The sequence below is a fragment of the Necator americanus genome, chromosome III, assembly GCF_031761385.1.
Source record: "Necator americanus strain Aroian chromosome III, whole genome shotgun sequence".
Lineage (NCBI taxonomy): Eukaryota > Metazoa > Nematoda > Chromadorea > Rhabditida > Ancylostomatidae > Necator > Necator americanus.
The window spans coordinates 8930132-8954573 of NC_087373.1; the positions used below are offsets into that span (position 1 = coordinate 8930132).

The 24442-nt window shown below is 41.5% G+C and overlaps 4 protein-coding genes across 6 annotated transcripts; all 4 read right to left on the reverse strand.

The window, feature by feature from the left end:
* Positions 1-1487: 1487 nt before the first annotated feature.
* RB195_009027 (uncharacterized protein) lies at positions 1488-5335 on the reverse strand (the record flags this gene model as incomplete). Of its 2 annotated transcripts, XM_064195830.1 has the most annotated exons (3): positions 1488-1574; positions 2910-3431; positions 3521-5335. In XM_064195830.1, the coding sequence occupies 3 exons, from the start codon at positions 5333-5335 to the stop codon at positions 1488-1490; spliced, it is 2424 nt and encodes an 807-aa protein (XP_064046975.1). The 2 variants fall into 2 exon arrangements, with proteins under 2 accessions (XP_064046975.1, XP_064046976.1); XM_064195831.1 differs by lacking the exon at positions 1488-1574 and having other exon boundaries at positions 2859-3400; positions 3502-5335.
* A 4676-nt stretch (positions 5336-10011) lies between these two features.
* On the reverse strand, positions 10012-10401 carry RB195_009028 (uncharacterized protein; the record flags this gene model as incomplete). Its single annotated transcript, XM_064195832.1, has 1 exon — positions 10012-10401. One exon carries the CDS (start codon positions 10399-10401, stop codon positions 10012-10014), a length of 390 nt encoding a protein of 129 aa, XP_064046977.1.
* A 38-nt stretch (positions 10402-10439) lies between these two features.
* RB195_009029 (uncharacterized protein) lies at positions 10440-11447 on the reverse strand (the record flags this gene model as incomplete). Its single annotated transcript, XM_064195833.1, has 1 exon — positions 10440-11447. One exon carries the CDS (start codon positions 11445-11447, stop codon positions 10440-10442), a length of 1008 nt encoding a protein of 335 aa, XP_064046978.1.
* A 63-nt stretch (positions 11448-11510) lies between these two features.
* On the reverse strand, positions 11511-18441 carry RB195_009030 (uncharacterized protein; the record flags this gene model as incomplete). 2 transcript variants are annotated; one of them, XM_064195835.1, is made up of 5 exons in its annotated part: positions 11511-11924; positions 12009-12322; positions 13180-13250; positions 13789-13948; positions 18372-18441. In XM_064195835.1, the coding sequence occupies 5 exons, from the start codon at positions 18439-18441 to the stop codon at positions 11511-11513; spliced, it is 1029 nt and encodes a 342-aa protein (XP_064046980.1). The 2 variants fall into 2 exon arrangements, with proteins under 2 accessions (XP_064046980.1, XP_064046979.1); XM_064195834.1 differs by lacking the exon at positions 13180-13250 and having other exon boundaries at positions 12009-12189.
* Between the last annotated feature and the right edge of the window lie 6001 nt (positions 18442-24442).

Here is a 24442-nt window from a genome sequence, read left to right on the forward strand (position 1 = left end):
CGGCTGCCGTGCACATATATATGTACGGGGAAGGGAAAAATCTCGTAGTTCAGATGTGGTGACAATTACATATGTCGGCCCCAGTATTGCGTGCTAGTCGTAGTTCTTCAGGAATGTCGAGAACGAAACAAAGGGAGCAGAAATATGACGACTATAAAAAGTTTTCGCTGCGAAAAACTGCATCGCTACATGTTATTTTCCGTCACATCTCAGGGGAAAACTGGATTAAAATGATTGCAAGAAGAAAGCCATTTAGCGATTGCATCATTAGCAAATTCAAGAATACATATTTGTAACTTTATAAATCTTAACAGTAAGCTATTTTTCAGAGGAAAAAATGTCCATCGATTGAAGTTCGTCTTTGCATCCATTTTCGAGATTGCACTTACTGTTATTTTCGTCTCAGCTACAGAGTAACAGAAAGAATGACTCAAACAAGTTGCCATTGCTAATTCAGGATCAACTTTTTCCTAACGAATTTCTAGCAGATATAGAAAGACCGGTTGTAATGTAGAGGTTCCGCTTCCTGCACGATCGATCGGAGGTTCGAATCCGCACTAGTGCTCACCAAACCTTTCATCCCTCCGGGGTCGATAGATTGGTACCAGACTTGTATGGGAGGATAAAAACACTGACTTGACACATCGGCCAGCCACCGCAAGTCATTGTGCAGGCCAGATACACGTTCGTAAACCTCAAACGATTCTGAATTGAAGTGAACGTGGGGGCGCATCCCAAGCGGATTGATTGACGTCAGAAACTTTATTCTTTATAGAAAGACCAGAAGTCATCCTCATCCATGCACGCTCTTTCACTGTTCAATCAGTGGACACACGACGTAGTCATAGCATCATAAATCGACAGCTATGCAAGTATTAGTTCTTTAGAGGCAGCGTTTAGAAAAACTTTGGGGTTGGACTGCTTTCAAGCGAATGCATATAGGGTTACGATATACTTTTCAGGAATGGCAGCAAAAATGCAGAAGATCCACTGGAAACCAACATCCATCAAAAGTTCCCTGCAAATGCTTCCTTCAAGTCGATAACTTATGGACATGAAGCACGGTGCAGTTGCGTAAGCTGCGCTGTGTGCTCGGAGCGGTGCGGTGGAGCTAGCGGTTGGAATCGAAATGGGACCATCGTGTACTGCAGCAATGAACGATGTTAGCTGCGGTCCTCCTCGATCGTAATCCGCGCGGTTTGGGTGCTCTGGGGTCTTGGTGGTTATTTACTATTCACAACAGTGCGCTCAATAAGCATCAAAACCGCAGAGCGACCAAATCGCTCCCCCGCGCGGTTCTGAACTCTGCGGGCAGCCTTACGCAAGTGCACCGTGCTTCATGTCGTTTTGACTCTACTATATTTTTCTGGTCAGTTATAAATGTGGAACAAGAGCCAAGATTGCTGACATTTTTTATTTCGAGTAACGTTTTTGCATCGTTGGCTTCGACAGAGCCTAGATAGTCAGAACATGTGCAGCATATCCTCTCAAACTCTTAGTCCCATACATTTCAAGGCATCATTCCATTGGATATTAAACCCAGGAACCAAACGAACCCAAATCGTTGCGCTTACCTAAGTAGTTCAACATTACAATGTCAAAATTCAAAGAAAATCGTATTTGCGACTTGACCTTAAAAAATGTACGTACTTAAAGCGGCCGGTATTCAGAAGCATATGGTTTTGTGGGGAGCCGGTCCTTGGCAGTAGGTTTCGAACTTTTTTACAAGAAAGCACACTAATGACAACAAGCTCTATCTGGCTTGCAATAAATTAACGCAAAAATAATATCGAATAATATCGTTACACTTTATCGCAAGATGTTGGAATAAATTAACGCATCCAGAATTTCCAGATGTTCCGCACAACGAGTTGTCTGAAGACGTACCCATGTATTCCTCATCCGCTCCTACAACCCATTCTTTACAGAGAGGGAAAAACCCTGGAAGGGATACTGTCAAAGCTTTTTTCGCTACTTGTTTTTTCCTTTTGTTTTTGTTTTTTAGCGGATGCACGTGGATCGAAAAAAATAGGCATTTAGCAACATCCAATCTCACCCGGATACAAAACATAAGTTTTTGCGTAACATCACCTTAATTTTTTTGACTTTTTTTGAAATGTAGTGTGGCGGAAATAGTGGATTTGTAATGGAATGGCTCGTGCTCACCGATAAATGCTAGCTGAGCCCAATCGTATTTCTTTAAGGGCCCCATTCATTCCGTCAAACGAATGGGATTGATGTTTTTGGGGCCTAATGGACACACAACTCAGATGCTGGGGTTCACTAAGTAATTTGTTGGAATCTGTGACAGTCTCAGGGAGTGTTGCATGAAAACCACGAAAAAAAACTGACATTAAAGCAAGCAGCATTTGACACGAAAACCCAAAAATCTCTTTAACAACCGTTAAATTAAAGGTTCATTGCCCTTGTAGTCAAGAGTCCCACACAGATCAGACGTCCAAGGTTAAAGGCATCACCCCACGAATCTGAGGTAGTAAGGATTTCAGGTGGAGTATTCGTATACAGGATGGGAGACTACGGAGAGGGGGGTGATTCCGTCCATTTCTTCCTAATTGCCGTAGAAAACGGCCCGGAAAATACGGCTTCATTCGCTTTAGCGCACCGTTTTGTACAAGAGGTTCGATTGGAGCGCGCCAGCCTTGTGCGTCGCCGCATCTTCCGGGCCGTTTTTTACGGCAATTTGAAAGAAATGGACGGAATCATACCCCTCTCCATGATCTACTATCCCGTGTACAAATACTTCATGTGAAATCCGCACCACCTCAGATTCGTGGTATTCTGTCTTTAAACCTGAAGGTTTTGCCCGCAAAGGGGAAGTACGATCATAGAACGTTCAATTAAAAGGATGATAATAGGAATGTCTCAACTGCGCGTTCAATGACGCTCACCGCGTTTTCTTCCTGCTTGCGAAATGCCCAGGTTTCCGAAGCATAGGTCAAAGCAGGAAGTACGGTGGTGTTGAAGAGGTGAGCACGGAGCCGGGTGTTCCTGGTCTTCTTCACTACATCCTCGATGCTCTTGTACGCTCCCCAAGCCGCTCGTCTCCTCCTGCCCAGCTCGGGGGTCAGGTCGTTCATCATGTTCAGTTCCCGACCCAGATAAACGTAGCTGGTGCATTCGGATATGTTCGTTCCGTTGAGCGTGAATGGGGCATCCGAGACCCATCCGTTCCGCATGAACATCGTCTTTTGTAGATTCAGCTGAAGACCGATGCATCCACATGTTTCGTCGAATTCGGTCAGCATTCGTTCCGCTTGGCTGATGCTAGGTGTTACCAGTACGATGTCATCAGCAAAGCGCAAATGGTGTAGCTGCCGACCATCAACCTTCACTCCCATGTCGTCCCATTCCAACTTTCGCATTGCGTTCTCGAGGGTGGCTGTGAATATTTTGGGTGAAATTGTATCACCCTGTCGGACCCCCTCTTCACGTCAATGACGATGTTCTTGTAGAATGGCGAAATTCCGGTCGTGAAGTTACTGTACAACTCTCGAAGTACCTTTATATATTGAGTAGGGACGCCTTGGTTGTCCAAGGCTTCCACGACCGCTTCCGTCTCAACCGAGTCGAAAGCCTTCTTTAAGTCGATGAAGGTGAGACAGAGCGGCATCTTGTACTCTCGTGATACCTCGATGAGTTTCGAAACAGTGTGAATGTGGTCAATCGTGCTGAATCCTTTTCGAAACCCTGCTTGCTCGCATGGCTGTCCTTCATCCAAGACTTTTTCAATCCTATTAAGGATTACTCTTGTAAAGAGCTTGTAGATGACGGACAGTAGGCAGATTGGGCGATAGTTGCCGATGTCATGTGGATCTCCCTTTTTATACAACAACACGGTCTTGCTGGTCTTCCACTGTTTAGGAACCTTGCATCCCGACAGATAACGTGTAAAGAGCCTCGCCAGGGTGTTGATGAGTACTGACGGAAGGCTCTTCAGGTGTTCTGGTCTTATTCTGTCGGGACCGGGTGCCGTACGATTTCTTACCGACATGATAGCATGTCGTATTTCGGACGGGAGAACCTCTGGAATGACGTGTCCATCTTCCCTCAGATGGTGAGGAGGCAAGTGGACATGGCTGTCGAAGAGATCAGAGTAGAAGTCGTAGATGATTTTCTCCATCCCCCTTCTCGATGCAATGGCTGTTCCCTTTGGGTTCCGGAGAGCAGTCATCCTCGTCTTGCGACTGGCGAAGTCTCGACGGGCATAGCGGATGCTTTTCCCCGCCTCTGCAGCTTCAGCCAGCACTTCTGCTCTTCTCTCTTTAAGGTCTTCCTTTATCGCCTCTCGGCAAAGCCTTGCGAGCTCGGACGTGAGTTCTTGGTTCCCTGCGGCTCGTGCTGCTCCACGCTGGCGTATCAGCTCAAGAGTTTCAAGAGACAGACGCCTCTTGGTGGTTTTAAAACTCTCAGCCTTCTTCGCGCAGTCGTGAAGGTGTTCGACAAGCCGGTCATATTCCTCGTCGATGTTGTCCATTGCAGAATCTTCCCAAAAGCCGGCTAGCGTAGCGAAGAGATCCCAGTTGATGGTAGTCCTGGGATTTCTCTCTCTGAACTTGGCGGCTTTCTCTGCTCTCCTTGTGAAGGAAACTCTTCCTCGGAGGAGGCGATGGTCCAATCCCGTATAGAACTTTGGTACAACACCGACGTCCGTCAGGCAGAACCTTTTATTGACGATGATGTGGTCTATTTCATTACGGTACCCTCCACCGGGTGACTCCCACGTCCAGCGTAAAGAAGAGGGCTTCTGAAATTGCGAGTTCCCATGGATGGTCTTAGTCGTCATGATGAACTCGGAGAGCCTCTCTCCCTGGTCATTCCATTGTAGGCCGTGGGTCCCGATGTGAAGTTCCTCCGGCGTTCTTCTTGGGCCAACCTTAGCGTTGAAATCGCCAACTATGACCTTGTAGAAGGCATGATCTTCTTGGTAGAACTTCTCCAGGTCCATATAGAAAGCTTCGACTTCTTCTTCTTCGTAGCTTGATGTTGGAGCGTAAACGACGAAGATAGTCAAAGCTGGTATTGGGCCACATCTTCTCATCCGCAGACGTCCGATTCGGGTCGTAAGTTGTTCAAAAGAGTCGATGTTCTTTGCCATACTCGTGTTGACGAGGACGCCAACTCCACCAACACCTCTACTGTCGCATGTTCCTAAGAACAGTTCTTCTCCAGTTTCATATACTGCGTTGAGAGGGTGACGTCGTCTCGTCTCGGTCAGTCCGATGACGTCGTACTTGATCTTCTTGGCTTGCATCATCAGATCTTCGATGGCTGCTTCCGATGTAAGCGTACGTGCGTTATAAGTACAGATCGCCATCCTAGTCCTTTTCCGTTTTGGTAGCCTACATGACTCCTGAGCCTCGTTCCTTCATTCGCTTTAGCGCACCGTTTTGTACAAGAGGTTCGATTAGAGCGCGCCAGCCTTGTGCACGCACACATCTTCCGGGCCGTTTTTTACGGCAATTTGAAAGAAATGGACGGAATCACACCCCTCTCCATGATCTACTATCCCGTGTACAAATACTCCATGTGAAATCCGCACCACCTCAGATTCGTGGTATTCTGTCTTTAAACCTGAAGGTTTTGCCCGCAAAGGGGAAGTACGATCATAGAACGTTCAATTAAAAGGATGATAATAGGAATGTCTCGGTTTACGCAAGTAAAGTAAAAGACGGGACACGAAATTCAGTCCGCAAGTCATCAGTCGAAGATCAGAGTCACTGCCGCATACAGATTCGGACTGTTTGCTACTGATGAATCCGCCGGAGACGAATTTTCGGCTACAAATTATTTGCGATGTTTTTTGCTAATGGAAGTGAAATTAGGTGGATCGGAGAAGCAACGGTGGACTTTGGATCATGGAGCCATGAACGACTAAGCTACCATGCAATGCAAAACACAGGAATAAAATCGGCAAAATGTTCAAAAAAACCATTACAAGTAAAATGCTTCACATAACAGAATATCTTGCAATGAATAGCAACTTTTATCTTCTTTGATGTGTCCTTGAATGAGTTCCCCATTCCTTCTTAAGCTTTACGTCTTGCACTCAAAAATGAATTTTATCCGCCGGGCTTTAGTTTGCACTTTACCGGATATCCTAGAAAGAAATTGTAGTGTTCATACTGATTGCGTCGTCAAGGTGCATTCATATCGGTTTGTGAAGTACCGGAACTAGTTACTACAAGTAACTGAACGATTATCTCCGATAACGACTAGTTTTTTCTCTGTTTTTTTTTTTAAATGGAAACCTCTGGTTTAAGTGATTCGCAGCATCCGATACACACCTAGTATTGCGAGGGATTTTTAACTAGCGCTGAAGATCAGATATCCGGCTCAGCTCGAGCAAACATTCGACTTTCTCACTGAGAAAAAGCTCTTCAGCTTTGTTACGCTGGATTACGCCTTTTCGAAATATTCGAATATCTCGAATATTCGAATGTTTCGAAAAGAATCATCCACTTGAGTTTCCAAATTTATTATTTTTTGTTTGTAATTCTCAATGGCGTGTCAAAAGGATGTGAGAAGAATGAATACAAATGAATACAGATAATACAGCAAGAAGAAGAGAATGAGCAGTTATTAGCTCCGTGTATGATTTCGGCACAAGGATAATTCAGTAAGTAAACGATCCAAAACTAGTAAGTTAGATATTAAACCCTGAGGAATTCTTAAAAGTGTAAGGAGGCTATAGAAATTAGCCACACCCATTCCACAAATTCTCAATATTTTGAATTAATCGCAAAGCAAAATACTTGGGAAATTGTATAAAATGTTATAAATAGTCATGATCTATTACTGTGCCACAGTGATAATGTTCCTTTCAGACAACCATACCTGGTACGACTAGCCAACCAGTTCCGTTTCCAGCTCTTTCATTTATGGTCCCAAAAAGAACATTGTTTGGAGATTGCTTTGAGTATACTAGAAGAGAACATGGAATTTTTCTAGAACTTCTAAACATTCAATACAATTTTGGTTGCTCTATGACTAAATTTTAGATATCCAGTCTCCAAAATCGTTTTCAAATGGTACGCTTTCAAAAATTCTGCCACAATTTTGATTTCAGTTTTTAGGTCAACTATCATCATTTTCTGCTCCAAATACAACACCGCTACTAACTTCTGTCCAAAAATGTGTTGTCGACGGATTAATCTCTCGCAAAACCTTCGGAATTTTTGGGAGTGGACAAAATTAAATTTTGGAAATAACATACGAGAGCAAATGAGCTGCTGATTTCAAATATACCTCAAAACCCTGATAACTACTTCATAACAGTAGTAACTATTTCATAGTGCTAGTTCATTACTCTAGTACCAATTTATCGACCTCGGAGTTATGATAGGCTTGGTTAGCTCCAGAACGGTCCCAAACCATTGGCGATGCAGCCGCGGCGGAGCCTTCTACCAATGCGCTATGCATCCGCCTTGTTGTTTCACTTTTGTAATGAGAATTAACAATGAATGATTTAATATATAAGTTATGCACAACGATAAAAGGTCAAGGAAAAAAATGAAGCCACTGCCAGCGTATCAATCCACTTTGGATGCATTTGTAATCGTTGAGGTTTTGTAACCCGTGTTAGTCTATCCAATGACTTACGAAGGTCAGCCGATGTGTCAAGTCAGTGTTTTTATCCTTCCAGACAAGCATGGTACCAATTTATCGACTCCGGAGGGATGAAAGGCTTGGTTGGCAATGTGGCTGTTTCGAACCATGGACCGTGTATCTACAGCGGACCTCTAACCGACTGCGCCACTCCCGCCCATTCACAACAATAACGTAAAGAATATAGGAAGGAAGATAAAGATGAGTAAATTGAAGATAAATTAAGTGTGCAACATGAATAAAGGATGTACAGCGCGGTGACATTTACTATTAAGCTTATTGTAAGCATGGAGAGGACGTAGACGTTTTGGAATCTTTGTAAAAAAAAGTGTATTTTTTCCACAAGAGATTCCGAAAATGATGGATCTGTTTTTTGGGTGTATATGTGATGTTTACAATGTGTACTGAGGAATCATTCAGCCAAGTAAAAGTTTAGACATAGACCATCTCCTGGATGCAATCATGACGTTTAGAGAACTCCACGTGAAGATCACTCCTTTTTCGCCACAGAACCTATGGATCCGCGAGATAGCGATCATTGTTAACAGCCTGGCTACGTAGAAGCTCTGATTTACAACTTACTTCAATAATCAAATATTACTTATCACTGAGTGTTTTGTCAAGGGATTTTGCAATAGTTTATCGTACGAGTTTAAAAATTTCTGCAGTAAATATCAGTGGCATTCAAAACGTGAGCCCATTTCATATTGGCAGAATCTTAAAAACCGTGGAAAACGAATTTTATCCCTAAATGGTGGAATGTGTTCGAGTATTCATGTACGTATTCCGAATATACGGATGAAATGGGCTCCTTATTTACAAAGAGATACATAAGTGTTCACAATCATCAACATCTAAAAGATACGGCAGAGATGGCTGTTTCGAGTGGAATTCGCCAACAAAACAGTGAAAGAAACAAGAAGAAGTTTGAGCATTTCAGTTATTTGTGATTATCAATACTTGGCAGTACTTCTCGCAGTATGCCTAATATGAGGAGTCCATATAAAAAAAAGGTTCATACATATTCACTTCCTAAAATATCGATTTTTCACAGTTGCAAAGGTGAAACAACAACAGAGGCTATACGTATCAGGTTTATGGAGATCGCAAGAAAATGTTTTGGGCCGACTATAAACGAGAGAACACAATAAGAACATTGTAAAAAGAAAAACCTAACAAATCGGGCTGAGGCGCTATCGGCGGAGTTTCTCGAGTTCGGAGGCTTGAGCATGTCTGACGAGACCCGGATGGCGCGGATTCACATTCAGATTTCGATAGGTGCGGACTTCCGCGGTTGGTGCATCGGCGAAGCCCTGAAAACTGCGCCATTGTTTAGCTGAGTCGGCGAGATCAGCAAGTAGAGAGTTGTCGGAGTAGATAGAGATTGTGAACGCATGCCTTTTCAGCCCCCGATATGGGAGGGAAAGTCATTCAGAGGGTGGTTGTGCCAACGAGGTTGTTTCGCTACGTGTATGATGTCGCATGAGTTTTTCTGTGGCTGCTTCTGCTGGCTGCTCGGGTCTTCGTTGTTCACGAAAAGTTTTCAACGGTGCATGTTGTGTAGCCGAACTGCTAAAAGGAGATTGCTCTGAGCAGAGCGATCCAGAGAAAGGCAACACACCATGCAACCAACGCTAGACACGAAGATCAGAATATTTAGTGGTCCCTGTTCCTCTTCTAATAACAAAAAGGAGTTAATTCGCAGTTATACTAAACTCTACTGGCTGAATTTCTTGCTCTACGCTTCACTTTCTTGTTAGGGTTATCGTTTTTTCTTTCTAACAAAGGAAGTAAACGATTCCGCCGAGACCGATTAAGATTAAGACAAATGAGGGATCATTGGAAAAATAAGGTACTAGCTAGGAATTAGTTACTAGAAACAAAGAAAAGCAACTAAACCGCACACTAGGTCAAGGTCAGTAACTAGCGTTTTCTGGATAAGTACAAAAGAGAAAACGTAGAGGAGTGTTTAAAGCAGTTTCAGAAAAATCTTCTAGAGTTCAGAAATATCTCGACGTTCATTAACGCGGCAATCGCAGAATTTTTTTTAGTGTTGAGTTCCTTTTTTCACTACTGCAGACACTGTTTGGATTGTAGTTCTCAAGAATGGAAGCGAAACTTTCAGAAATCCAGAAGATCATCGTGGATGATCTAAATAACAATATCTGGTACTTAGATAATTAGATACTTAGATGGGCAGCCTTCACTGGACGTGCGGGCCCCAGCATCTCTTCCACTCGTTTCGTTTCCTCGCCGTTGTCATTCAAGATGTTCTCAAGTTTCGTGAGTGACGTTGACAAGGTCCTTGAGCCGTATTCAGCAGAGCTCTCAGCTGGTCTATCCGTGTAGCGAACACGTCACCCATCATCTCGTTGGCGGTCTCCCTCAAGGACGTTTAGCATCTCTTGGGATCCACTCTAGCGTTCTTTTAGTCCATCTATCGTCGATTCTTTTCATGATGTGACCGGCCCATCTATATTTTGCTTTCGATACATATTCCGCTGGGTCGCGAAGACGGGACATTCCTCTTAAGTCGGAGCTGCGAAGACCGGCTAGATGTTGTGTGCGCCGGTTAAACTTCAGAAAGCATCTCTCAAGGACTCTGTGGGTAGTAAGTAGCTTTCTAGACGTGGCAGCGGTGTCTGCCCACGTCTCTGCTGCGAAACAGAGCGCTGGAAGAATTGTCGAGTCGAAAAGATGGGCACGAAGATCTTGGTCCGTCAGTTGGTCCGCAGCTTCCCTGGCGGCTGCGAATGCTGCCCATGTTGCTCTCATTCTTCTATTCAGTTCTTTCTTCAAGTCGTTTTCCATGTTCATAGAACGCCCGAGGTATACGTATGAGAAAGAAGACACGAAGTTTCCACGATTTGGGAGCCTTCATGTTGTACTCCTCTGTCCTCGCAGTAGGCGTTCTTCATGAACTGTGTCTTCTTTCTGTTTATTCGCAGTCCTATTCTCTTCTCTGTTTCGTTCAATTCGTTGAGCATGATTTCTGCTTCATTGGTACTGCTCGAAAAGAGAACGATGTCGTCCGCGAAACGAAGGTTCGAGAGGAATCTTCCGTCAACACGTATGCCCCTTTCTTCCCAGAAAAGTGATTTCATTATCCATTGCAATGCAGCTGTGAACAGCCTCGGCGATTTAGTATCGCCTTGTCGTACCTGTATCTTCGTGGTGCATCGATCGTAGCAATTAGCTAGTGTCCTCAAATACGAAGCGTCCACACCTTGACCGACCAGCGCTGACAGTATTGCATTCGTCTCTACGCTGTCGAAGGCTTTCTCACAGTCAACGAAGGTTAGAACGAGGGGCAGGCGGTATTCCCGGCGAACCTCTATAACCCTCGACACGGTCTGGATGTGGTCCAAGCAGCTGAACCCTTGACCGAATCCAGCTTGTTCTTGAGGCTGGGCTTCATCCAGCGTCCTAGGTATGCGCGTGAGGATGATCTTGGTGAATGCTTTGTATAACACGCTCAGCAAGCATATCAGACGGTAGTTCCGAAGGTCCTCTCGGTCACCTTTCTTATGGATAAGAACAGTTCGCGAGGTCTTCCACTGGTCTGGGATCCTTTCTTTCTGAAGGTAGGATGTCATGTGTGCTGTTAGGATTACATGAAGGGGATGGCCACCAGCCAGTAGAAAGTCTGCTGATATAAGATCAGGTCCGAGGGCTGTACCAGGTTCCATGCTCTTGATAGCGACTCGTACTGCCGAAAGGAGAATCCGTGGTGGGGCTTCACCAGCGGGGATGATTGGGCTTGACACAGGAGTTGATGAACGGAAAAGGCTCGAGGAGAACCTCTCCGTAATGATTTCCATCTCACGACGAGAAGTCGTGCGATGCAGGCCCCCTCTTCGCTCAGCAAGGCTGCTAGCGGAATATTATATTCGCGGAGATCCCTGCTTTAGACTCGTTCTTCTTTGTGGTGCTTCCGGAATCTTCTTCTGCCCGTATTTCAAAAGATCCTCCTGCAACGCTTTTCTGCAGCTAATGTTTGCTACTAACCGCTCAATGTGCGATGCATTCGGATCAAGCCTCAAACCCCTTCCTCTTTCCAACAATTCCTTAGTCTTCGAAATTCGATCCAAGTTTGTCGTGCGCGGCTTCGAGGCAGGTTCAGCACAGGCTCGTAACCCTCTGAGCAGCAGCATCGCAGTCCATGTTTGGGTCCTCATCGATGTGCCAGTCACCTTGGGACTGACACATCGATGAGGATGTCCTCGAATACGCAATCGTCGTAGACGACTTCTTTTCTCCTTCGTTGCCGATAGCAGATATTCTTTTCCATCGTGCGGCTAAGTCGTATTTTCGCACGAAAAAGACGGTGATCAGAACCACTACAAAAGAGTGGTACTACTGAGACGTCTAGTAGACCCCACCTCCGGTTGGTGAGTATGTGGTCGATCTCCGCACGAGTCGCGCCATTGGGCGATTCCCATGTCCACCGACGATGATCTTTTCAAGAAAAGAGAGTTCTCATGAAATAGGCGAGCGGCGGACAACAGCCCGCCGAGACGATTGCCATTTTCATTCCTGTCCTCTAGTCCAAATCTCCCAATCCTGTATTCCTCTTCTGTGGCCTTTCCTAGTTTTACGTTGAAGTCTCCGGCAACAAATTTGTAGAAGGATTTTTCGTTGCGGATTACTTCCTCCAGCTCCCCGTGAAACGCGTCCAATTCAGAATCATCAGCTGCTGATGTTGGTGAGTAATACCCGTTACAAGAAGAAATGCGTTAAAAGCATCACCCCACGAATCTGAGATGGAACAGATTTCAGGTGGAGTATTCGTATGCGGGATAGTAGATTACGGAGAGGTGGGTGATTCCGTCCATTTCTTGCTAATTGGCGTAAAAAAACGCGGCCCAGAAGATGATGCGTGTGCGCAAGGCTGGCGCGTTCCAATCGAACTCGTTTCAGAAAGTAGCGCGCCGAAACCTCCGAAGCCATATCTTCCGAACCGTTTTCTACGGCAATTACGAAGAAATGAACGGAAACACCCCCTCTCCTTAATCAACGATCCTGAATATGAATACTCCATCTGAAATCCGTACCACCTCAGATTCGTGGGGTGATGCCTTTAATGATGATGAAAGCATTCGTTTTCCGTCGTACTATTACTATTTGTTCGGATTAATTCGCTCAGGGGAACGCTATGAAGTGATAGTTCGTTAAAATTGGAAATGAACCGTTTCTTGCAAGAAACAAACAGATCCAGTGCTAGAGCGGTCAGGTATATATGTCCAATGTGTGAAGCCTTTGCTGACAAATCTTTATTGGACAGGAATATATCCAAGCCATGCCCACATATCAGCCAGGCTGTTCACTTGGATAAATTACATTGAACGCGCTATCAAGAATCCAGGGGATCAGTTAATCGAACCGAACAACTCTTTACACCCGTTAAATTGATTAACTAAAAGCTTGCTAAGCAGATTGGTAAAAAAAAGTCACTCAAGATAGTGATGAAACCAGTCTTTACTCAGTCTTCAGTTTCAGTCGCCACTGTTACGCGTGTAAAGAGTTGCCTCGTAGGGCAAACTGAGATCTCACTGAGTTGAGCATTTGTAGGGGATATTTCGCGTTTTTGCAGGCATCGTTGGGAACTGCTCGCCATACCAAACCTAGAAGTACGGAGAACCAAACATCGAAAATGATTTTTTTTTCAAATATTTCAGAAACAAAAAGTGCATGAAGTGGATTGAGTTTCATTCTTAACAATTCTATGACCCTAGTAATAAATAATCTCAGCAAAAGCATGGTTACTTTTTTCCTAGAAATATGTAATCTAGTTCCAGAAGAGCAAACGATCCGACAGCATTTCAATATAGAAATCGGTAATTACTCTTGGAGATTTCTTGAAAACGCTGTGGTTTCTAAGGACGTAGTTGATTTCTATTCATCCAGTTCTTTTTCTCCAACAGCTGATACTCACATGAAACGAAGCACTGGTCTTACTTTGCTAAATTTCTGATCCTCTTGAAATTCCTAATATGTAGTCGAATATATAGAAGAACATGGACGTGAATAGATAGTGCGTTATAGCGGAGAAGATGCGGATAACTCATGATACATGCGAGGTCAAAAAAAAAATTGTGACGAACACAAAAAAATGTTGAAAGTGCACACTGAAATTGACTACACAACAAGGAGCGCACTTACCTCTCAGCCTGATATTTTCGACAGCCAAGAATACATACGAAGAGAATAATGCCGACAACTAACAGGACGACAATCACCAATAAAGCGATCACTATCCGATAAATACTGTTCACTGTATTCTCTATTCTCTTCGTTGTGTCATAGTTGTCATAGATAAGTCCTAAAATGAGTATATATATGTGCAACATCAATACCACCCATCTCTGTAAAAAAAAATGTTTGCAAACGAAGAAATGGGAATCTGATGCTACTCCAACATCTATACTCGAAAATTTCACATCCTGTCTCGGCGGAGTGTTGGTGCGTTGAGTTTAAAGCTCTATGTTCGTCTTTTGAAGACTTTTCAAATAAAAAGGCACATGTATCGTTATTGGGACGAAATTGGAGATGAAATGGAACTAGATTTCATCGCTTCAAAATTACCACTGCATTGAGTGAGACGCACGGTGTTGCTAAGTTTCGCAGACCGATACCCGTTGAACGCAGCGCATAACCGAATTTATTTTACTGTTTTATTGTTTTCTCATGTAAGTCCTAAAGAAGTTCTTGAGAATTTACTCATTTCAGGAGGCGAACGTACTGTCTAAGCACGAAAAATTATTTGTTACAATTATTGGGAGTATCAAAACAAACCTTTCCAATGAAATAAATGACTCTCTTCAAAGTGTCTACATAATTTAACCAATGTTGAGGTTTGGGCACTTCATCCCCACCTGTAAGTAACGATAGAGGAACAAGTTGTCCTTTTATTCTTTTCGCTATACACAAGGCAGGCAGCTAACTTTTATCCTTAATACACAAGTACATTTAGAGGGTTAGAAGTATAAGTAGAAAATCATGGGCAACCTCGCCCACTTGTTCCCTCGGGCGCCTTGTATGATGCAGCGCTAGCGTTGGAGCGGTTCTGCAGCTGTGGTTCGGGTACAACAGTCCCCATTTCCAAAAAATACGCTCGGGAACATTATCGTCCCGATCGCACTGTACTAGTGCCTTAGACCTTGCCCTCAACTCAGGCGACTCTCCGCTACGAGGTGCCGTACTGAACTAGCGAACCGACTGACTGACTCCTGACTGTGAGCGAGCTCCTTACATAGCGAGCTTCCCGCGTGATATCACGTGGTTGCCGCATTACTGGCGCGCACATGATTGCCCAGTACAATTCGGACTCAAACAACCTATAGCAACAGCATGCAACAAAAACGTAACATTCTATATAAACCACCACGGTACTGGGACTAGTATTCTAGTACCTAAAGATATAGGGACCAAGAGTATTGCGATATCGGTATAGTTCTAAGACCTAAAAGGACAAAAGAATAAATTATCCTAAATTTCCTTCCTATACCCCACACTTCCACGCTACTCTACAAGAAATATTTCAGCCAACTACTGTTTTTGCTTAATTTACTTCATAAAACCGGTAATTATTATTTGTCATTCAGAGTTTCTGTCATTTTCGTTATAAACTGATAGAAATTGTCCACCACTTCCTTAGTTCTAAATATCGTTATCGCTTTCAATTTCGTGGATCGCTGGTGAGCGAGCAATTGGCGCAAGCTATAGGTGTGTCAATATGCTAAGCTTGTTGTACTTAGGGAGGAGGGCGGAAATGTGGAAGAGAGGGCAGCCGCGCAATAACCTACGCAAACAAGAAGCGAATAGTCTTGTGATAACCTATTTTTCGTCGCGAAGTTAAAGTTAAAGTTTAAAGTTTCTGGCGTTAATCAATCCGCTTGGGGTTCGCCCCCACGCTCACTTCACGGTATGAAGCATCAATGTCTTTTTAACAGTTTCTCTTTATAAACGTACTAGTTAAGAGCACAATTGTTTCTGGAAGAATTCTGACAAAGGTAAGGTTTTTTTTAAAGAACAGCATCATAGGGAGTCATCGCACAAAAGTTGGCGAAAGCTGTAGAATTACCACCTATGGCCATGGAAAAAGCTAATTTAATATCCATTTTTTAAAGCAAAGATCACGACAAGATCCTTTCCTTGAGAAAGAACACATCTTCCTGCGCTTAACTTTTTCCCGATCCACTCAGTTCTACGCTCCATTCCCCGAAAAGCTTTCCAAGAAGTGGAAACGTCAGCGCCATTGTTTGTACGCTTTTGCACCTGCACAAAAAGTGCACCTCTGTTTATGTTTCGGATTTTTTTCTAAGAAAAAGAAACATTAAACCATTTCAAGAGTTGATGTTAGTTAATAGTGCTCATATACGGGGTCCAATTAAAAGTTTTTCCAAAAAAATCTCTAAATCAGATTATGATCTCATCACAAATAAGTTTTATGGATTCAACGTTGAACATGAACAGTTTCCATAACGATTACTCTAACAAAACACTCTGTAATGGTCCCACTAGGGATTTTTTTAAAGGACCTAATGTCAAAATCAAATATAGACAGCACTACAAGTCAAAATAAGTGTCTGGATTCTTTTTGTAACGTAATTTATACCATCAGCAACAAAGAATTTACAATTATATCATTTGTTATATTATATCGGTGATTATAAAAATATTTATCATGTAATATTTATATCGTATATTTAGTTGTCAAAGTATTTTTCATAATATTTATCAATAATATATATTAGTTGTGGTCCCTTTCAGCTTCTCAGTTTCTGCTTCATTGCTGCAGAAATCTTCTGACACCATCGGACAGGTTTTTGTGGTTAAGCTACAAGTCATGCATGCACTGTTTCCTTCTTGGTCCGCGAAGAATCTACGGCTCCGAAGATTTTTGACTTTCTAGATTCACTTGTATTCATTTTTCGTGATAAAAAAATGTTCTAGCATCGCGCTGAGCATTCATCGCGGATGAGTTTCGGCTCCAGGTACATCTTTAAAGGGATCACCTCACGAATCTGGTGTGGTATGGATTTCCGTTGGAGTATACCTATGTGGGGTCGTAAATTATGAATACGGGGGTGTTTCCGCTGATCTCTCCCTGTATCACTGTGAACAGACAGCTTCGGCTTCCCTACAACGTCCTCTATCGCAATACGCCACCTTTTCTCCCCGCCCCCGCTCGCGATTCGTGCGAATGAGTTTTTCAACTTTTTCGGTGTTTTTTTCATAATGGTCAAAAATTTCTCAAACCGCGACGAAAATAACGTCTGGCGGTGTGCACATGCACAAAATAGTGCTAAATAGCTATATAAATTTAGAACAAAAGTGCAGATGTCTACAAAATCACCCCTCACCCCTAATTCCATACGTATAGAGGGCAATCTCATCGTTCCCTTCGGTATAAAACATTGTTTTGGAAGCATTTTTCAAGCAGCATAACGAAAGCAAAATAACTGCACCCAAATCCAGAAAAACAAACAAAATGAACTTGGGGATATCAGTTCAACCGACGAAGCATCTCATTACGCTGGTAGTCTAATAGTCTTGTGACACGCAATAAAGACCATGTAAATGGTTTTTCAAGCAAATGGGGTTTGCTATGAAATTCGCGTGCTTTGCGTCACCTTGAACGATTCTATTTCATCTGAGGCGACGGGGAAAAAAAACGACGAAAAGAGTTGCTACGCAGAGGAAACTGATGCTTCTGAGGCTTTTTAGTCTTTAGAATCCTTACAGATTTGCTCTTCTGACACCATCTATACGCTCTGCCTCCTACAAAATACATGATAAACTCCAATTTTTACCTCCTTTTTCTACTCTAGTTTCATTTTTCTTTCTTATTTCTTGTTTATTTATTTTCTAAACTGTGATTGTGGAAATTCCAAGAAGAAGAATTTATTTGAAATAGCCTGTGAAGAAAATTCTTAGATTCTGATGTCGTGTGATATCGACCTTAAAGGTATCACTCCACGAATCTGAGGTGATACGGATTTCAGGTGGAGTATTCGTATACGGGATAGCAGATTATGGAGAGGAGGGTGATTCCGTCCATTTCTTTCTAATTGCCGTAAAAACGGCCCGGAAGATACGGCTTCGACCGTTCTGGCTCGCCATTTTTTACAACGAGTTCGATTGGAGCGCGCCAGCCCTGTGCGGCGCCGCATCTTCAGGGCTTTTTTTACGGCAATTAGGAAGAGATGGATGGAATCACCCCCCTCTCCATAATCTACGATCCCGTATACGAATACTCCACCTGAAATCCGTACCACCTCAGATTCGTGGCTGATGCCTTTGAGGATTACAAAACCACGCGGGTTGTAGGGAAACAATCTAGGAGAATTTTTCTTTATTCCAAATATAATTCTTTGCAGCTGCTCCCTTTTATTCACAAACTAACGTCGCTGACTAAACGAACCCGCAAAACTAACATTTTGAATCGAATAAACAAAACAGCTAGGGGGGTTTCAAGTTAGGCGAGTTGGTGGCGTTTCGCAAAACGCGCAAAGCCGTAAACAATCGAAACGAAGTTCGCACGGCTCAATTCACAGATGAAATCCTATACGAGTAAGGACTAAACGGGAATCTGGCTAGATATTATGGATTAAACTGCGTTTTGTACAGCTTTGATCAAAAACAGTTTCTTCTTTCAAGCTGTTATTTTTTTTGTTTTAAAAGTATATTCCAGAAATATGGAATACATTCATTGTGCACAATTCCGGAAACATAACACTTACCAAGCAATCCATTCAGAATTGCTTTCTGCTCCTCACGTAGCGAGGCGCTATAGGGGTCGATCCGCGTCATTACCTCACTTCATCACCTGAATTCGGTCGAATTGAATGTGGACTGAAAAAGATAATATGCACAGAAAAAGACGTTACGTTAAAGCAACGATAGAAATCAGTTGGTAAAGAAATCATTTCCGCTCCCTGAATATGCAATAAAGAAGGAAAAAAAGAGAAAAAGAATGTGAAATAAGGAAAAGGAACTACGAATCAGTAATGAATGGAGGAAAGGCTTCATGAACTCATTAAACCGTATAGTGAAATCGCTTCAACATAACGTAATTGATAAATAAAGCGGAAATTCCAGCGTAAAGTTTTGTTCGCTTCTAAAACGAAACGCCACGACACCAATAAAGAAATGAAACAACACATGAGCATATGGTAAACAAATTCCATGACGATTAATCATTTATATGAACGGATTGGCGCCGCACAACAAATTCTGATCAAACTCTTCAAAAGAAGGGGAAAAAACAGTGTAGAGAACGTAGAGAGCATGAAGAGACCTGAGTCGTGGAAATATCGACAGATTGTTTTCTATTGAGCATGCTTACACTGGCTAAGTGCAGCAAATATTTACCATTGCTATGAGATTGTCGTTGCAGCTTCGATTACTCATCTTGTCTCTTGCATGTAGAGGAATTTTTCAGTATTTATAGATGGAGACATTTCAGAATGTGGATGTGGGACGCGAGCACGCGGGAAAAAAACATGCTCGACTGACAAGAAAATGGAAAAAATTCCGTAGCCGGAGAAAGAAAAATCGTCGAGGGACGAGCGTAGCCGTCACAGCGCTAAGCTCGTGTCTAGATGAACAGTTTTTTTTAGGATGAGCATTTCATCCAGAAAGAAAAGTCGGTATCTCGGCATCGGGGTCATTTAAACTTCCCACTATTTTTTTTACTATGCTCAGTCACATGCTAAAAGATGTAGAAAGGATAGATGTGAAAAAAAATGCAAACAAATATAGTAAATACGTAGAGGAAAGATAGAAAAGAGAACAAAGATTAAAGATGAAGTCCGTTTACCATTCCAACCTAGGTAATCTAGCACTTAACACTTAGCGAGATCCTGAGTGGAAAGTTAAAAATTCAAGAAAGTGTGCAAGTGGTTAAAGTCTATGTAAATTGTAGACGTTAATGATATCCATTCAAATCAGCCATCAGAACACCCTCCTACACCGGAGTGGGAGGTCGTCGGAGTCGTAAGAAAATGCACCGGCAGTTCGGCGGCAAGCCGACAGGCACACCGGCTCACCAACGCTGAACCGGTCTGCGGAGCAGGAAGCACTAATATTTTAGGATTTTTAAAAGAAAAAATAATAAAGAAATACCGTTCTTCTTGAAATGAAGTTTTTTAAGCACAAAACTTCAGGATAGCAGTGTATCTGTCCAATTCCTGGTAATAAAGATACAAAACAACTTGTTTAATTTAAACCTACAGCTAGTCCAAAATAAAATCCGACTACTTGAAATATTTTTCATGAAACAAAGCGAATCATACGTTTAAAAGGCTCGATATACGAATGAATCCTGAGAAATTTTCCTTGAAATATCTTCAATGTAAAAGGGATAGGAGATTGAAGGTGAGAGCAACACTGAGTGATTCCAAACCACCGCATTCTCGGGTCCAAATGGCTGCCCCTTTCAGATTCCCATGGTTTGGAACTTCCAATTTCAAAATGTTAAATAGTAATTTTCTAATATTAATCGTAATTGTAAAATCTTAAGTCTTAAACTTTTTACTAATCAATCCTAATTAATCAATTATTGATTATTAATTTAAATTCACCAACAATCTTAAGTTGAAATGTTGTCTCTAGTAGGTAAATTAAAGAATAAAGAAATCTCAAGTAAAATCTTAAGTTAAAATTATTTGGACATGTTTTCCTTGTCGCAGAGATGTCGGCTGAAAATTCTCTCTCAACCTGCATAGGTACACAATCGATCACATTAGAGAGTTGAGGCATTTATAGACGATAAAAAAACATATTTCAGAGCGTGCATGAAGAGATATGTGAATGCAAAGTGCAAAGACACGCAAAAGAAGTTGAATTATAAGATATTTGGCACAAATTGAATAGAAAAAAGTTCTTGAAACACTTAGTGAGGCTGTCTTCATTTTTCCATCTTATTATGATCGATTAACTCTCACTCTTAATGAGCTCATCAACAGTTTTACTATCCAGAAAATTATACTGGTAAACAGACACGGCAAGAGTAATGGGTCTGCACACGATTCTCTTCTATTGCAGGATTTAGCTAAGAAAGAAGTAGAAATGAAGAGAGAAATGCTCTCTAGTCAAATAAAGGTGAGCAAAGTTGCTCATTACATACTAATAGAAACTTCGAAGAAAATTTCAAATATTTCATATTTATTGACCTCCTAGATTTTCTTTAGCGCTTTATCATAATTGATATTAGACATTTTGAAGGATTAAATACAGTTAATGTCCCACTTTTTTCACAAGCATTCTAGATGATTTCTATTAGATTTCTTTCTTTTTTCTTTTTTTTAGATTTCTAGATTCTGTAATACATGCTGTAAAATATTCTATAGAGAAGCACCCATAAATGTAAGCATATCTAAATATTAGTAATGTTAATAATATTGCCGCAGTATCGTTTAGAGTAAGGGCAAGTGTAGCGCAGTCGATAAGAGGTTCCGTTGACTACAAGACCGATCGGCGGTTCGAATCCTCCCTAGCGCCAACCAATCCTTTCGTCCCTCCGGGGTCCAAATTAGTACCAGACTTGTCCGAGAGGATAAAAGCGCTGACTTGACACATCGGTTAGCCACCGCAAGTCATTGTATGAGCAACTTACACGTTCGTAAAGCTCAAACCATCCTGAGTTGAAGTGAACGTGGGGGCGCGGGTCCCAAGCGGATTGATTAACGCCAGACACTTTATCCTTTATCCCTTTTATTATGTAAATTGTAAATAAATAAAGTCTTCCAAAAATTCTGATCATATGCGAAATACCTTACCATTTCGACAAACATTTAAAGCATTTTTCGATTAGTAGTTACAGTAATGCTTCCATTTACTTACTCACTTAACTGGATAATTAGATGGTTCAGTGATTTAAAAATGGTTGAGGTTTGCGGTCTCTTTGCTTTTAACGCAATGAATATGGAAAAACTAAATTCTTGCAACAAATTTACACACCAAGTTTCTTATTTTTCTTCTCACAACGACTTCCTAAGGTGAAAAATACACCGCCTAGAAAACTCAAGAAAAAAAAAGAAACAGTAAACATCTCTTAAAAATTGCTGCTGAGGAGAAGAAGGATTAAAATTATGTTTTTGAGAAAAAATGCAACATTCCAAATACCCAAGGCCTATTAGCAAAAAGAAGCGAGTCCAAATAAGGGCGGTACAGCATGGATGAGAAGTGAAATTGACTTCCTCACTTGATTCGTCAATGTGACATCCTCTAAGAGGTCATTGTACTAGAATAAAATTCTAGTACTATGATGTGGAGGGAACGTTCAGAGAATTACACGATTGTGACTCCTGAAAACTTATAGCCCTCTATTTCTCGTAAAAACGAAAGGCGTACAAATCATTCAATTAAACATTCAAACATATATGTCCATGTTACATCCACGGAATATATGTGTCAAATAGAGAACTCATCCAATTTGTATCAAATTTGTTTCAGTTTCCTTCGATTTTATCTACCACCACAAAGTTTTGTTCTACGTATAAAAATAGTCAGGGTTCCTTAGAGAAAAAGCAAATTTAAGCTTGCTGAATAGCACAGGTGACTGTCAAACGTCAAAGTGAAGAAGTCAGAAAAAGGTAAGACGTGGAAGCGTTAAGCACTAAAGAGAAGCATTCAGAAATGGAAACTTTTCAAGAGAAAAAAAAAAACGAAAAGCATGAACTAATGAAGAAGAAGCTTTGTTTGCAGAACAGCATACAAATGAAAGTTTCCCTAATGAGGGCCTGAAATGGAATGAGAACTTTCAGCGCTCAAACAGAAGTACTTGAATAGGGTTGAACTTCCTTTACGTCAATATTTTTCATTTTCAGAACGATTTTTGCACGCTTTCGAAGGAGTACACGAGAGACGTTGAGGGACCGTAACTAGTGATGTTGGTGTCTGTGCAGAGGAAAACTCAAATTCGGACGTAGATTACGAATTCGAGCATGGTCTTGCTCAATTTTTCCTAACTGTCCTGAAAAACAGCGTGGGAAATAGTTTTCCCGTACGAAGTTCCCTACGATGCACGTTATAACACGTCACCCAGTATGCGCCCAACGTTTACGAGCGATCTATCGATATCGATCAATGGGGTTCTCCTTGCTACCTGTTCAAGTAAAATCAATGGATAGGCTACTAAGGAAATACGCGTATTGAAAGAGGTAGCGTTAAAAAGTAACATGGTAGGAAAATTTGCACTCAGAGGACGTTTCCCACTCCGTTTTTCAGGACAATTCGGGGGGATTGAGCATCAGTTCGCTCATACAAATAATCCACAACATCACTCCGATTTTTTCGTGAAGAGATCGCAACATCATTTTTAATTTTCTGGTATGCTGCCTTCAACTAAAATCCTACTACCTCATTACTTAATGTGATTGTTCTGCATGAAGCGATTCAATTTATGCTTCAAACAGCGGAGAAGCAATGAGGTGGAATAAGCGGACCACAAGGGACAAAGACCCTTCTTAGCATGGATGCGCTGAAATACTTACATAGCACCAAGTAGAGCTAACTATATACAGATTATCGGAGAGACAAGAGATTTAACAGCTAACCGTTTTCAAATTAAGGGTAGTTTTGCTTATTTTTTTATTGTTTTTCCTGCAAAATATTTGCATAGAAAGATCAATTCTTCCGTTCACTTAATTGTTTTTCATTTATTCATTCGTTCTTTTTTCATTTATTTGTTCTTCATTCCTTTTTAACCAAAAAATGTGTCAACAATCAAATAATGCTAACATAGTGATGAAAAATCTATCATAGTATAGCAGAATACCTTAAAACAGTTACATTCGGTCACTTCACATGGTGAACGATCAAAACCTACGTACTCCTTATATCGAAACTGAAGAAAGTACTAATGTAAGCCTTTGTCCTTCTTTTCCAATCTTTTATTTTCCTATTCCAGCTTAGAAATGAACTGCGGGAGGTCAAATCCCATGTACTTCATCTGTGGAAATTGAACTTGTACACAAGTACACATATGTGAAAATCTTCTTCCTTCTTTTCCAATCTTTTATTTTCCTACCTCAGCATAGGATTGAAGTGCAGGAGGTTTAGCTTGGCGACTTTGCCCAAATGAAACTGTTCGTGACATAAAATTATTCTTTTCTTTGTTTTATTGTTAATTCTAAAATTCTCATTACTCTAAAGTATTTAGCAAGCTTTATTTCTTCATCTTTTCAAAGCTATTTTAGTAAGATGAATTTAATTTTAAATTGCTTATGATGAGGTTTTGGAGCGAAAGTTTCGTACTTATGAGGTATTAGTTGTAATTATGAGCTTTACTTTAGTCAAACAAAAAAAGAAATGAGATGGGAACGCTCTGCAATGTAGTTAACATCCAAGATCGCAAACTGCTATAAAAGAAAGAAATAAAAAACAAAAATGAACAAAGAATTTAAAATAAGGCAGATACTGGGATAAGAACGAACCGATTCGCTTCATATACACAGATACATAGCAAGTGGAAGGACAGCCCAAACCTCATAGACTCATAACCTCACCATTACCTATGACTCGTAGTTAGTGTGAAGGATTTATTTAACAAAGAAAGGGGTTAAAAAGCACAGATACGGAAGTACAAACAGAGAACTAAAAGGCAAAGTTCTCAAAATGGTCAACGTCCAAAAAATGACTATCACAGATAAATGGTAAAATTTTGAATATTAAAAATTAGAAGCAGAAGCCAGGTAAATAAAGTCTTCATCAAAAAGCGGCACACATGTAGCGAACATTAAAAAAGTCGCATGACTTAGATTGCGATATTATTGTCGAGTACCCTTCCGTATTCCAATTTATTTCCTTC